The sequence below is a fragment of the Hemisphaericaspora subhashii genome (assembly GCF_019202705.1).
Source record: "Hemisphaericaspora subhashii strain CBS 10753 chromosome Unknown scaffold24, whole genome shotgun sequence".
Taxonomy (NCBI): Eukaryota; Fungi; Ascomycota; class Pichiomycetes; order Serinales; family Debaryomycetaceae; genus Hemisphaericaspora; species Hemisphaericaspora subhashii.
In genome coordinates this window covers 68,809-84,376 of record NW_026057343.1, presented here as the reverse complement: position 1 = coordinate 84,376, position 15,568 = coordinate 68,809, and the positions used below count along the sequence as shown (strand labels likewise).

At 36.9% G+C, this 15,568-nt stretch overlaps 6 protein-coding genes across 6 annotated transcripts; 3 read left to right on the top strand and 3 right to left on the bottom strand. All coding sequences in view use genetic code 12, as the record gives it.

The window, feature by feature from the left end:
- Positions 1-1,152: 1,152 nt before the first annotated feature.
- J8A68_004129 (uncharacterized protein) lies at positions 1,153-2,280 on the top strand (the record flags this gene model as incomplete). Its single annotated transcript, XM_049408055.1, has 1 exon — positions 1,153-2,280. One exon carries the CDS (start codon positions 1,153-1,155, stop codon positions 2,278-2,280), a length of 1,128 nt encoding a protein of 375 aa, XP_049262591.1.
- Positions 2,281-2,622: 342 nt separating this feature from the next.
- On the top strand, positions 2,623-5,172 carry MEF2 (Mef2p; the record flags this gene model as incomplete). Its single annotated transcript, XM_049408054.1, has 1 exon — positions 2,623-5,172. One exon carries the CDS (start codon positions 2,623-2,625, stop codon positions 5,170-5,172), a length of 2,550 nt encoding a protein of 849 aa, XP_049262590.1.
- Positions 5,173-5,703: 531 nt separating this feature from the next.
- Positions 5,704-6,570, top strand: J8A68_004127 (uncharacterized protein; the record flags this gene model as incomplete). The annotated part of the gene is made up of 1 exon (XM_049408053.1): positions 5,704-6,570. One exon carries the CDS (start codon positions 5,704-5,706, stop codon positions 6,568-6,570), a length of 867 nt encoding a protein of 288 aa, XP_049262589.1.
- Positions 6,571-6,829: 259 nt separating this feature from the next.
- On the bottom strand, positions 6,830-9,799 carry PUT3 (Put3p; the record flags this gene model as incomplete). Its single annotated transcript, XM_049408052.1, has 1 exon — positions 6,830-9,799. The coding sequence occupies one exon, from the start codon at positions 9,797-9,799 to the stop codon at positions 6,830-6,832; it is 2,970 nt and encodes a 989-aa protein (XP_049262588.1).
- An 822-nt stretch (positions 9,800-10,621) lies between these two features.
- J8A68_004125 (uncharacterized protein) lies at positions 10,622-11,416 on the bottom strand (the record flags this gene model as incomplete). Its single annotated transcript, XM_049408051.1, has 1 exon — positions 10,622-11,416. The coding sequence occupies one exon, from the start codon at positions 11,414-11,416 to the stop codon at positions 10,622-10,624; it is 795 nt and encodes a 264-aa protein (XP_049262587.1).
- A 1,528-nt stretch (positions 11,417-12,944) lies between these two features.
- On the bottom strand, positions 12,945-14,159 carry J8A68_004124 (CAP domain-containing protein; the record flags this gene model as incomplete). Its single annotated transcript, XM_049408050.1, has 2 exons — positions 12,945-13,978; positions 14,138-14,159. 2 exons carry the CDS (start codon positions 14,157-14,159, stop codon positions 12,945-12,947), a joined length of 1,056 nt encoding a protein of 351 aa, XP_049262586.1.
- Positions 14,160-15,568: the final 1,409 nt, after the last annotated feature.

Sequence of the window (15,568 nt, the reverse complement as noted above, 5' to 3'; positions counted from 1 at the left end):
ACATTCAATCGACTTGGTCCTTGAAAATATGAATCATTATAACCAACACCACCACGCCAGAATGTTTGATGCACAGGAAAAGTCACATGAAAATCACGCGAAAGTCATGCGATTATCACGTGAAATAAAAGATTGATTTTGACTGAAAAAATCTTTTTTCGCGCGCAATGGGCACGTGGTCTAGTGGTATGATACATGCTTAGGGTTTTTGATTCGCGTCAAGAACTAAAATGCGTGTGGTCCCGGGTTCAATTCCCGGCTTGCCCCAGCAAGCCTGACACTATTTTTTTTTAAATTTGCAGACAAATAGAATAAAGAGATGAAGTGAATTGATGGAATAGTAAACACTTGACATGGTTTCTCTCATGACTAATATCTGTTTGCGTCTGATTTTATTTTGTCGTTCTGATTGCAGTTCGATATATATGGTGTTATCCGAGAGTGTTTTTTTGTAGCTATAGGTTCATTTCTTCGGTAGATTCCTAAAATCACATTACTCAGACATGGGTTTTTTAAAGTTCTACCCACTTAACTAGTTCTAATTGTATGGATTTTGTTTATGCCAAACATGTAGATGGAATTTAATGTATTGTTAATACTGAAAAAGAAGACTCTGACATACAATTGTGCAAACTGAAGGTAATGAGCCAATTTTAGTGCCGCGGAAAACTAAAGGAAAGCAAATAAGCATCCAGGATCAGAATCTCCGCATGATGGTCAAATAGATGATTGGTATTTGTTAGATCTTTATTCAGACTGGATAATTGAAAATTGTTCCGAGTTGTTTTTTTGCTATTGGATACTCGTTTGTTCAGTTTCCGGAAAGAGAAATTTACTCCGAGGGCTTTTTTTTGCAGCCATTAATTATCACAAAAAAAGCAAATATAGTGGGGCAAACATAAAATCAGAAAGTGCAACTCAATTACGGACTTTTATGGAATTGTAGATTGAAAATTACTCGGATATAGAGATCGGTAGCCATGGAGAGTGGATTTAAAGATCTCATTTAGTATTCAAAATTAAAGATATAAATATGAGGTAAAGTTCCCATTTTTCAATCCTCAATTCTTCTTTCCCTCATCAATCGAACAACAAACAACTCGATTAAAACCTCAAAAACTCAAACAACAAGCAATTTTCAATTTTTTAACAATGGCCAAATCCAAAGTTTTATTAGTCCTCTACCAAGGTGGTGAACATGCTAAACAGCAACCAAAATTATTAGGTACCATTGAAAACGAACTCGGACTTCGTAAGTACATCGAATCCCATGGCTATGAACTTGTCACCACCACTGAAAAGGAACCTGCCCCATCTTCCAAATTCGACCACGAATTAGCCGATGCTGAAATTGTCATCACCACCCCTTTTTTCCCTGCTTATTTGACTCGTGAAAGAATTGCTAAGGCTAAGAATTTAAAGATTGCTATTACTGCTGGTGTTGGATCTGATCATGTTGATTTAGATGCCGCCAATGAACGTGGAATTGCTGTTTTGGAAGTCACTGGTTCCAATGTCCAATCAGTTGCTGAGCATGCAATGATGACTATTTTGACTTTGGTTAGAAATTTTGTTCCTGCTCATGATATGGCTGTCCAAGGTAAATGGGATATCGCTGGGGTTGCAAAGCAAGAGTATGATTTGGAAGGTAAAGTTGTTGCTACTGTTGGTGCTGGTAGAATTGGTTATCGTATTTTAGAAAGAATGATTGCTTTTAACCCTAAGAAATTATTGTATTTCGATTATCAAGAATTACCTCCAGCAGCTATTCAAAAGCTTAATGATGCCTCTGCTTTATTCAATGGTGTTGACAATATTGTTGAAAGAGTTGAGAAGTTAGAAGATATGGTTTCTCAAGCAGATATCGTTACCATTAATTGTCCATTACATGATTCTTCTAAGGGATTATTCAACAAGGAACTCATTTCCAAGATGAAACCAGGTGCTTATTTAGTCAACACTGCCAGAGGTGCCATCTGTGTTGAACAAGATGTTGCTGATGCAGTTAATTCTGGCCATTTAGGTGGATATGGTGGTGATGTTTGGTATCCCCAACCACCACCAAAGAACCATCCATGGATTACTATGAGAAATCCATATGGAGGGGGGAATGCTATGACACCTCATGTTTCAGGTACTTCATTAGATGCTCAAGAAAGATATTCGAAGGGGGTTGAAAATATTTTAGAAGAATATTTCAACAAGACTTACAATTATCGTCCACAAGATGTTATTGTTATTAACGGTGACTATGCTACTAAGGCCTATGGTCAACGTTAAGTCATATTGGATTGCTTGTAGCCAATTATCCTTTTTTTATATTTTTAGTGGAAGTTTTTATAGCAAAATGAATGTGTTCTCAACCTACCTAATCTATTTCTATCAATTGACTAAATATTAAACGACTTTCTCTACAAATTGAATGTTCAAAAGTCTTTTCTTCCGGGTCATATTATTCATTGTTGCTAATCTATTGCAGAAGGGAAGAACAGTATTTAAATGAGTTCCCCATTCCGGGGCACGACGCTACCAAACGTTTTGGTCGTGAATAACACAAAAATCCGAGAACTAAAAATTTTCAATTTATCAGTTACACTTCTTTATCACCTAAACTTAGTATCTATGCTACAAACATATAGAGGAGTCTTGAGGTCCGTCATACGACTGTCATTGACAATTACCAGGAAATATGCCCAGACTGCAGGAATCGATGTAAATAAAATAGGATTACCCAAAACCCGAAACATTGGGATCATCGCCCATATCGATGCTGGGAAAACTACAACCACTGAAAGAATGATCTATTATAGTGGGAAAATTAAAAGAATTGGGAATGTTGATGAAGGGGATACAGTTACGGATTATTTGCCTTCTGAAAGAGAGAGAGGTATAACTATTCAACTGGCGGCAATTACCTTACCTTGGAATGGACATAAAGTGAATATTATTGATACTCCAGGACATGCGGATTTTACATTTGAAGTCACCAGGTCTCTTAGAGTTCTTGATGGGGCAGTGACAATTCTTGATGCAGTAGCTGGGGTGGAAGCACAGACTGAAAAGGTTTGGAAACAAGCTCGTGAATTGAATTTACCTAAGATTGTCTATGTTAATAAGATGGATCGTCCTGGTGCTGGGTTTAGTAGGACTGTCAAAGAAGTTATTCAAAAGTTGGAAACTAGAGTCGTGTTATGCAATTTACCATACTTCATAACTGACGCAAACCAAGATTTGGTATTTAAAGGAGTTATTGACATAATCCACAAGAAACTTTTAACATGGGATTCACAAGCTGACTCATTTGGGAATGAAATTACTGTCCATGATATCGAATCCTCAAAGGATTCAATGCCAGAAGTTTATGAAATGCTTTGTAAGTCTAGAGAATCCATGGTTGAAACATTAGGTGAATTTGACGACGCGATTATTGATTCATTTTTAGAAAATGATGAAGATTATTTGAAAATCCCATCTTTAACCCTTGACAAAGCAATCAGAAAAGCAACAATTGAGAATTATTTAACTCCTGTACTTTGCGGTGCTTCATTTAGAAACATTGGAGTTCAACCTTTGATGGACGCTGTGACTAAATATTTACCATCCCCGTTGGAAACAGACATGCCAGAAATCATCGTTGATAGATCAAAAATGACCATCTCCAAGAAGAAAAAGAAGCAAACAGCATCAGGAGATTCGGCCACAAAAGAAATAAAGAAAGTGATGGATAAAGATGTTGGATTAATTGTTGAAAACGATAGAAACTTGACCCTTGCGTTAGCTTTCAAGGCAATGACTCATGCAACCCGTGGTCCTATGACATTCATCAGAGTATATAGTGGAAAGCTTTATTCAAACTCGATTGTATTGAATTCAAGAACTGGTGAAAAATTACACATTAGGAAGCTTTCAATCATGCATGGAGATACACCTGAAGAAGTCAAGTTTATAAATTCGGGAAATATCGGGGTTATTCCTGGACATGAAAAAGATTTCCAAACTGGGGATACTTTAATTGCAGGTATGGCAGCTAAAAAATCTTTCTCTCCGTTAGAATCAAGTTTGAAACTTTTGCCGATTGTGATTCCACCTCCATTATTCAATGCTGGTCTTGAGCCTGCAACTGCTGGGGATGAGGCATATGTTAAACAATGTGTCGATACATTAGTTCGTGAAGATCCGTCATTAAAGGTAACTGTTGATGAAGAGATGGGCCAAACAATCTTGGGTGGAATGGGTGAATTACATCTTGACATCGTTAGAGAAAGACTTGTGAAAGATATGAAGGCAAAAGTAAAACTTAGAGATGTTGCTGTTGCTTATAAGGAATCATTTTGTGGAAAGAGAGAAAGAGAAGGTGAATTTGTGAATGAAGATGAATCCGTTAAAGTCCAAGTTTCTATTTCAGCCTTGCAAGGAAATGCAAATGAAAGCATATTCACTGAAGAAGAAGACTGTATGATACTTGAAAATGAAAACTCTATCATCATTATGGAACAAGATGCCGCTGCAGAGAATGTCATAGCTGCACTTGAAGAAAGAAGATGGAAGTCAGAATATACCCCAGAAGATCTTCAAGAAGCAATTGCCAACGGGTGTATGACTGCCATTCAAGTCGGTGGACCGAATTATGGATTCCCATTACATTCAATAGTGATTAGAATTAAACATTGGAGTTTCCCTGTTGAATCAAGTCAACCTTCGGTGAACGTAGGTACTTTAATGAGTGCTGCCAGACAAGCTGTTTCACAAATTGTTTACGGACATAGTCAAGAGTTTTCTGTTCTCGAGCCAATCATGGAAACTAAGGTATATGTTGATTCTAATGACTTGGGTGAAGTTTCCCACGATTTGACCCAAAGATGTCTGGCAATAATCCATACTATTGAAGATCAATCAACTGATCACTTGGAACATACTTCCTGGACTAGCGAAGAAGCTGAGAAAGTATATGTTCCCCCAGACTATACTTTACAAAACACAAAGGGAGTCACCAGCGATGTTTCTAATAAGAAGGTTATCATTGCTGAAACTCCATTGCGAGAAATGATTGGATATTTGTCAAAGTTACGTGCCATGACTAAAGGAAAGGGCACATTTGATATGGCATTTGTTGGTATGAGAAGAGCTGTTGGACCTAGAGTTGAAGCCATTGAAAAAGAGTTTCGTATGTAAGTATGATTTTTATAGATGTATCCCATGTATATAGCCGTCCGGATATAAATATAAACCAATATTACACAAAGTCGTATATAATTCTTCCGAATTTGTAGAAGGAATATTTTCTAAGAATAGCGAGAAAAAAGACAAAAAATAAATTTAAAAATTTCAATTGAAAGTTTTCGGAAAAAAAAAAAAAAATATAAAAACATTTTGCGAGGGTTTCTTAAGAAAAAAAAAAAAAACTTTAATAGAGAAAAACAAAGCTCAGACAGACAGACACTGGAAAAACAGTTGATACCCATTCGTGTAATACACTACCCTCCCCCATAGCTATACCCTCAATAGTCATCGAAGCACAAGGGGAATAGATCTAACCATATACAGATAGACAGACAAATAGAGAAGATAGCCAATATGAATGCATTTGTAGATAGTGCCCCATTGTCGTTGGATAGAGACAGAGTTACATGTCTTCTATTAATAAACACCCATCTCATGAAGAAGGCAATCAACATATATCATTCGATTCTTTGTAATCAACAAATGTTACAGCAGATGACTGATGCTAATAGGAAGACAGTGATGGAATCATATCAACATTGTACCAGAAGAATTCAATGTAATTTGGCTGTTTTGAACTATATTTATGATAAATATCATACTGATCAATCACAACAACCAAGTCTTAACAAAACTGCATTCCCAGTCATGTTATCCGCACCTCCCGATATGCCTGAACTAAGTCAATTATATTCCAAACTTCAAGAGTTATATCCTGAAGCATTACAATTCCTTAAGTTGAAGATTCAACAAATGAGGAAGCAGCAATTCCAACAACAACAACAGCAGCAACAGCAGCAACAACAGCAACAGCAGCAGCAGCAGCAACAACAGCAACAGCAACAAGCTCAGCAGAACCAGCAGCCACCACAGCCTTCGCTACAGCAATCGAACCAGCTTCAACAACAACAACAGCAATTAGCACAACAACAACAACTACAGTCTCAAATGTCCCAACAACAAATTCAACAAGCTCAGCAACGTGCAGCACAACAAAAAGCTGCAATGGACGACCAGATGCTTTTCCAACAGCAACAACAACAGCCTAATGCTATGAAGGAACAAAATCGAAGCATGTATAACAGTGGAATTCCAACACCAGGTGGAAGAGCCCTGAGTGATTATTTAAACCAAGGTGGTGGTAACGTAGGAGGTCCTGATTACAACTCCAATAATGGGATCAATCCATCAGGAATGCAACCTCAACAACAGGCCATCCAAGCACTTTCACCACAACAAATCTTACAGCAAGCTCAACTGGACCCAAATAACAATATGATGAGAAGTACTACACCTGGAGATTTGCTTAGTCAAGGTCAACTTAGCAATTCAGGATTTGATTTCTTTTAATGTGAGAGATAAACGAAGAGAGGGAGAGTAATTGAAAAATCCATTTTGTATTATTATATAGTATTTTTTTTATGTAACACTACCTGCGTATAGATTCATTAATGTAATTTATTATTTAAATATGTTCATTGAAGATATCCTATAGTTGAAAAGGAAGTCAGAGAACACTTCAAACTCTGATGAGAAACAAGCATTGAGTACAATCTCTAAATATTAATTTTACATGTATTCATATTCTACACATACGTGATTATTTACTCTAAGTTTCATCCATAAAATCTTGAAATTCATGATTAATCAAATCAGAATATCCCCCTGACCCCAATGAAAACCCACCAGCTTGAGGGAAATCTTGAGGAGTCACAACATTATACGAAAATCCTGGAGACTCGGCCTCTTGATGAACATGAATTCCAACCTGTTGTGCACCACCCCTTTTCAAAGCCGGATTACTGAATTGTATACCTGGGGGTTGATTAGGATTTCCTCCTGCCACATTCAACCATCCTGCATCATTCGTAATCTCGTTCCATAATTTTTGTTCCTCATCCAAGTATGTAAGTCCTTCAATACCAGCAAGATCCTGATTGGTGTACACATCCCCGGCAGCATTCGGATCAGGGATTATATTTTGCATTTGATTCATATTAGGGACGTTTTGACGTTGGGGTCCTACTTGAATGGGCCCCTGCTGTTGTGGAGCATGTTGGATATTCAGTTGTTGTCCTGCGGTATTGGAATATTGTAAAAAGTCTAACTCGGAAGTTTTCAAAGATGGTGCTTGCAATTCACCCAAGACTTCATTAGCTTCTTCAGAAAGATCATTAAATACATTTTTATCTAATGATTCGCTACTTGAGAATAATTCTCTTGCTTCCTCATCATCATGCTTTTCCAAAATATCATTCATAACTCCATTAAAATCCAAGACTCGTATTAATTTCAACAATTGTGCTCTCCTTAATGCGGCAGGATAGTTCCCTAAGCGTTTCATCTTGGTGAAGATCACCAAAGCATGATCTATATGCGTTTTTGTAGCTTCATGGACACCAAATGAGGCATTGAAAAGAATTAAAGTTGAAGCCGAAGTGAACAAATATTCTCTATCCATCCATCCAAACAATGCGACCATATTATCAGGCAATAAAGACCAAATACTTTTAATTGTATTTATGGAAGCTTGAAAAGATGCATTCAAAAGTGTCAATACATTCTTGGAATATTTGGTTAAATCAATGTATCTGTTTTGAGTATTTTGAACTTGTAATTCTTTCAATTTTTTAGTTGCAAAATGAAACAAGAGGGGACGAACTGCAAGATTAATCCCTTGGAAATATTCAGTCATTAAATTAACAATTAATCTTGATACTTTAGGATTCTCAACTGTAAAATCAATTAATAAATATTTTGGTAATGTATTTTTCCATGTCATTAAACGTTGTACCAAATCAGAAACAACAGGTAAGATATTCACAGTTGGTTGCTTAGTATACAATGATGATAAGATAACGGCATTGATTTGCGTTATAGTAACACAGTTGTTAATATAATCAGCAGGAGGGAAAATATAATATCCTCTAACATCAGTTTCATCCCTTGGGAAATCTGTCAAATCAACCTTGAAATCAATAGGTAATTCAGTCGAAACGGAATCATCAGCAAAACTTAATGGCAAGCCGGCTTTAGATGAAAGCATTCGTTCATACATATATACCGTCCACCAAATTCTTCTTCTATGTTCCAATTCAAACCTATTCAAGTTTTCTTTATCTGCATCCACATGCCAACCCAAAATTAATGCAGCTCTTAATGCTAAACCAAAATAGAAATATGATGCAATTGTACAATCGGCAACTTGTAAATAAAACGCATATAGAAGCATAACTTCAATACCACCATCTTTTGTAATATTATCAATTGCACCAGAAGCAAACAACCCGGTGAATAATTCAGAGGCTTGATAAAAGAATCCTGACCCAGGCAAAGTATGTTTCTCACGCTTTGCTTTATTTTTACCTTTATTTTCCATCTTAAGTCTTCTTGTATGTGTATCTGATTCAGTTCCTAAATACATTTCACCAATTGCAAATATTAACAAGATCTTACAGAACCAAATAGTTTCCAATATAGTTTCATCATCTGTATCTCTCTTTATTGAATTCTCATCTTCTTCTGGTCCTTTGCTTAAGGGTATATTCCTTCGCAAAATATGCTTATTATCTCGTGCTTTACCAGAATATAAATTCATCAAGAATCGTTTGATTAAACCTTCATTGAAGAAATAAAAGCATCCATCATTATAATTAATAAAAGTATCAACCAATAACATAGAATATGAATAGGATGGTAAGGAAAAATTAATGGATAAGCCTGGACGAGTATTAGTTTTAGATAAGGTAATCTTATAAGCATTTCCTTCTTTTTCTAGAATTTTAGTTTCTCGTTTGGAATGTTGGGACGTACTAGAGTTTTCACTCATTGGCATTGGACTCAATGGATCTTGCCCCCCCGGAGATGGAATTGGACTCGTAAGACTCGAGCTTGGTAACAACGCGCTGGATGTAAACGAAGGCACCATGTTTTGAATTTCCAATCCGAAAAGAGTCATTGAAGAAGAACCAACATAAAGCTTCTCTCCTGTTCTTGATTGTATTAATCTTCCATATTTGTCTAATGTTGGGTGTATCACTTCCCCATCTGGTGCTTGAAGCGGTACATTATCAGGTGCACTAAATGACTGTTGTGGTGGAGGGAAGTTGGGTCGTGGGAGTGGAGAGATATCTTCTTTCTTAATTTCAGCACTTGCACGCTTACCTTCCAGTTCTTTTAGATTATTTCTTAACAGAGCATTATCTTTTTTCAATCTTGCAATATCATCATGTAATTTAGATAAATATTTCATTGATACCACGATTTTTTTGTCTGCTTCCACGTATTCACATTTTGCCTTTGCTAATTGACATTTCTTACAAGGATCTCCTCCAGGACATCGAATATGACGAGCACGACATCGAATACATGCTAGCGATGTTCGTTTCTGACGAGCATTATTATTATTATTGGGGCCCTTAACAGGAGTATTACCCGCAATGAAGGTTGAATTGGAGCTTGATGTACTTAAACTTAATTCCATCGCTGTTTGTTCTTCACCTTTGGAAGATGGCAGTGGAGTTCCATTTCGTATCCTAGAAGAATCATCTAGTGATGAACTCGAGCCTCGATCGCTCATTATGATTCTGTTTTGTTAAATTGTTACCTAAAAGGGGTGCTGAACTAAGGGATAAAGGATTGGTGACTAATATTTAATTGGTCATTTTCTGTAACAATTTGAAGGATGAAGTGAGAAAAAAAAAATTAAGAAAAACGACATCGAGTAAAGGCGGGGGGCATAACGTTTAGACGACATATTTGGTCCCTAACATCTCCGGTTTAGAAACAATGCGACATTATATTGTGAAAGTGACACTAACCATGTCACTCAATTATAAATACATAGATACCATTTAGACTAAGGGAACCTAAAAAGAGACATTTGTGACATTATACGGATGAAAATCTATAGGGTTGGTGTCTTAACTGATTGTGGGAAGTGTTTCTAAAATAGGATTAGAAGGAGCCAAGGTGTTCTGGCTAATTTTGATCAGAAAGTTTAACCAGCACTTTGAAAAGATTCACTTTTCCGGGTATTTCCAAAGACTCTTTTCAATTGATTAAGTGTTTGGTTAAACTAAGAGCTATTGCTCTCTATACCACAAACTATTAGGGAACAGTACTCTCGATAGTATCAGAACTGTATGGCTCGATATCATTTAAAGACTGATTTATTTACTTACATAACGCTTAATCATATTCATGCATTTTTGCAACATAAACAAGAAAAAAAACAAAAAATTTTGCAATTGAATTATAAAGTCTACAAAACGAATATAAAAGCCATATATATAAACCCGCAAAACCTACAAATACATTGATAATATTGAAGTAAAAGTATTGCGATAAGGGCTAGATAGACAATGTAATCCCTTTAGAAATAGCTATCTACGCTTCACCCTTACTGAAATTGTGGGTGATCAAGTGTAGTTGTTGGCTTTGATTCTCTCAAAAACTTAGCAGCTCTCAGAACAAGACTAGTTTGTTCAGCATCTGGTCCTTCAGTAGCATCAGAATTAGGTTGTTCTGTAGTTTTAGTTTGTTCTTGAGCAACAACCCATTTGGAAATTTCAGCTCTCATTTCATCATATTCATTTTCGTCATTAGCAGTGAGCAAGTTCTTATTGAAGTAGTTTGGATATTTATCACATAATTTTTCAAAAAGGTCCTTATGGGTCTTTGTTGAGTTACGTAAACCATGTGGGAACTTGCCATGATAGTGGTGATGTGGCTCAGATACACTAGTAGTTAAGGAAGTTTCAATGCTGGTATGGACATGAGAATGGGTGTGCTCGTGATGAGTGGTAGCGTTCCACCAGGTGTGGGTTGGAGATGGATGGTGAGTACGCTTGTGGTGGGTAGTATGGTTAGACCAAGAATGGGTTGGGAAAGGATGTGGAGAATATGGACCGTGTGAATGGTGCTTGGAGTGAGCGTGCTTATCCTTTGACCAACCAGGACTTGGCAATGGGTGTGCAATACTCTTAGTTTGAGTAGCGTGTTTTCCCCATGGTTCAACATTATCATCTTGATGACCATCAAAACCATTGTTTCCAACGACTGGTGCTGATTCACCAAAACCATTCTTTCCAGCGACCGGTGCTGATTCACCAAAACCATTCTTTCCAGCGACCGGTGCTGATTCACCAAATGCTAAACAGAGAGCAGCAAGGGTAACAATACTAGAAAATTTCATTTTTATATTGAATGTCTTAATTGATTGATTGAAAGTTGTTATTTAATTGAAGAAATCTACAATTTAGAAGGGCATAAAGATGAGCAGATCGACTCATACTTATAGTTCTCTGGAAACTCTAAAGACTTCTAACATACTCACTTGGAGCAACCTCTTGATATGAGAAGTGAATCTAGACTAGTCTAGTCAGTTTTGAAGTGAGTGTATTAGTACAAAACTTGAAATACACTTAGTTAAGACAATGAAGCAATAAGCCCAACATATCCATCTCTTGCTTCATCTGCTTTTGAAGAGCGCGTCCAAAGGAGAATGACATAATTTGTGCCATATTATTGAATACGCGTTGTCACATTCCGATATGCGACTTCTGATTAAGCCAATTATAAAACAATTTATTTAACGCTTTTTTGTTTCACTTGACATTCTTTTATTTAAATTTCTTGGTATTGTTCTATCCTACCACATTCTACTATTTGTAAGTTTCATTTCAATTGGAACCGTAAATGTAATTCTCAATGACATCGGTTGTGGGTCTATGTCTAAGATTACAACGTTGGCTTATTGTTGCAAAATGGCTAAAAAATATTACACAAAAGTGATCAATCAACTGAGCTTATGGATTTTGTTTTGTTTCAGAGTATGAAGGTTGGCTCCGAACAAGAGGAAGTAGCAGTTCTAGATACGGTTTTCTAGCCTGAAGCTGTATTCGCAGAGATCTGAAATTCTATTTGACATCAAATAGCCAGAGTGTACAGCTTTTTTGTGCACCGAAAGTAATAGCTAGAATCTCTAGTTCCATTTCAAAGTGGTAGCAATTACAGAATTCTCAAGGTTAGTTGATATAAGAAGAACTCACTAAGATAGAGCATATTTACTAGTGATCGCTAGGTTCCATAAGAAGTAGCTGCAAAAAGCCACTTTTTCGGGCTCCGAGACTAACAGAACAATTGATTCTGTACTAAAACTTAAAGTCTCTCAATATCGCGCTCGCCTATCATGTTGTCACATTACAAGTCTAGAACCTAAAACCAGTCCTAAGCCACTGTCCAATTTGACCCATGTTAATAGATTGAGTACCGAATGCTTAAATTTAGACAGGAGGCTAAACTCGTCTGACTTCATAGAGGGAGCCACAGGTTTGTTGAAAGAGAGAATGTAAACCCTGAGGTTCGACCTGTTTTGGTTTAAGTTCGACCTGTTTTGGGGGTTGAGATCGGCTTGTTTTGGAAAACCAGTTTGCGGGCGCGTCATATACTGTAATTCTGCTACTAAAATCTACAATCATTGTCAACCGAAACTTAAGAAAGGGTTGCAATAACAGCAAGCCATATATATATTTCTATAAAAAGCATCAAAGGGGTATAACTACAGAAATAAAAATCCATACATAACAATCTTGCCTCATAAAGTAATAAAGGAAAAGCAACTAACGCGAAGTAAGATATCGCTTAATGCTCCGAAATCTCTAAAAAACATTATCCCTAGGTGAAGAATAATCCACTTGCAATAAGGGATTGATTAGTCACATCTAATTAACTGGTGGGAAAACATTTTGTTGGAAGGAACCCATAACATTACCAGCTGGGGAATAGTTACAAGTAATATATAAACTACTATCACCACAACGTTTATAAGCACATCCAAGATGAGTAGTAGACTTCCAAACAAGTTGAGTAAAGTGGCTATAAGGTGTACCAGCAGCATAGTTATAATCTTTATTTTCGGCATACCAAGCTTCAACAGCAGCTTCTGGCGTTGGATAGCCAACAGCTAAATTTTCACCAAATTTACTGTTTGAATGTTTCAATCCAGATCCACAGACGTATTGGTCGGCGTATGATTGAGCGAAATTGTACGGATCAGCACCCCATTTTAATGGTGGAACGCCATGTATTGCACGTTTTTCATTGGTGATATTTAAGATTCTCTTTGCGAAATCGAGATCACGGACATTTCCAAATTCACTATCATCGGATGCAGCTGGAGTACTAGTAGCAGCTGGCTGTATTGAAGTAGTAGTTGGCTTCTGTGGAACGCTTTGAGTAGTTGGGACAACTGCCTTGCTTGTGGCCCCAGTAGGCTTTGGTACTACTGAGGTGCTAGAAGGACTGGCTTTTGGTGTGGTAGATTTAACAACGGTTGCAACGGAAGTTGATACAGGGGAAGGGTTTGGTGACTGAACAACAGTAGCTTCAGAGAGAGTCTTTACTTCTTCTTGAGAGACAATCCAATCGGCTGCTTCAGTATCCACAGTTTTGGATTTATCGTCACCATTTGACGTGAAATCCTTGAAGTATTCAGGGTATTTCTTTCTCAAAGATTCGAAAAGGGACCTATAGTAGTCTCTGAGGCTATCAGTATTCCAATAATTACCTCCATTCTGAGACTGAGCAGTTGGATCAGGAGCAGCAGTTATGGAGATTTCCACTGTAGTTGGCGAAGGAGCAGGAATGTTTTGAATCTGAGTGTAGGAAGCTGCAACAGTAACAATGGTATTTTGGGTATAAGTTTTGGTTATTACAACAGGGACAGCTTCCCCGAATGCTAAGCTTGCAGCAGCGACTGTAACGAGACTTGAAATCTTCATCTTAGTTTAGTAAAAGGAGCGACAGTAAAATTGACCTATGTATTAAGGATTGACTAAAAGTTGGGTTATTTGAAAGGCTTGTCTTTATTCTCAATAACCTCAGAAAGTCATCAAGTGGGAATATCGACCCATACTTATAGTTTCTTTTGGAGCCATAAACTTTCTTTAGGAACAATACCTGAAACAGATTAAAATGAGGCTACAAAATACATTCGTTGGGACCCCTGTTTATTATCGCTAAAAAATACCCATGCAAATGAAAGTTGAAATATGCATTGTTTAATACAATAAGTTTTAAGTTTTGCAACTCTAACATACTATTTTCTTACTTTAGCCTCTTTGTCAGGTACGCGTCTGTAAGGTACGCTTTTACTATGATGCAATACTTCTCGTTGTCACATGCCTATCTTCAACAGAATCTTTAGTCACCATGGTTGACATTCGTTGTTCGTATTCGGAGTCGGCTACTTTCTATGGCCGCACTGACATGTCCATTAATTACAGGGCGGGGAATGAACCAAGCCTCGTGGCTCACCAATCTCGGTAGGGTACCTGCGGCGTATTGTTTTCAGATGTGGCTTAAAATGAAACTGACACAGAATTAAATTAATCTTTTTAGATTATACAGATATAAACATCCAAATCGGAAACATGCCCAGCGGAGAACTATAGGAGTTACTTCCAACCAATAAGGCAAGATATAGCAGTATATGTTTCAAATTCCTGGTACCCGTTTGATATTGTTTGCCAAATATTGATTCAGACTAACACTAACTCCGGAAAATGCAGTTAGATGCGGCAAATGGGAGAGTAACTGCGGGTTAGATAGCCATGTGATTATGTCTCTTGCTGCAAATTAAAAATCTGTCGCTAGCTTCCTATATTTCACGTAGCTCATATACCTACATATTAGACCAGATACCAGAAAGGGTCAGAGAGGAACCGAAGCAAATACTTTTCTTGAAAAGTACTAGTGGCTGGTTCCCCTAACAAATTACCGTTGGAATGAAACCAGGTGATATCATCCATTGTAAACTAAATGAATGGGCACAAACATTCTTTGCTTTTACAATAACTGAATTGCAGCCAAGTCTAGAATCAAATCTCAATATAAAATTTTGTTCGATTATTACTTTTAACAATAGCGGGGATTTAAATCACATCATTGTTACTTGCACGGCACTATTAGACGAATTCGGGGAGTGTTCAGACACAAGGGAAGTTGTAGAATCGTTGTGATTGGTTATTGAATTCAAGAATGTTCTTTCGATTGTTGTAATAGGTTTGTGTAATTCCGGGCATCTCTTTGTGGTCATTAGGTTTGAACTTTATTCGATCTCATTGTACTTAGTCATCTAAGCGAATTACAATAAAGTTATTTGCGATTTAATTACGACATATCGCAGCCAAATCTAGAATCAAAGTACGTTAGAATTTCTGAGCTATTGTTTAATTAATCGAACAAACGGAGAGGAACTTATGGAATACACAGTAACAAATATTCAATTATCTAATTTATACATTCGCAAAAGAGAAAATACCACTTAAACTAAATCTAATCAAAA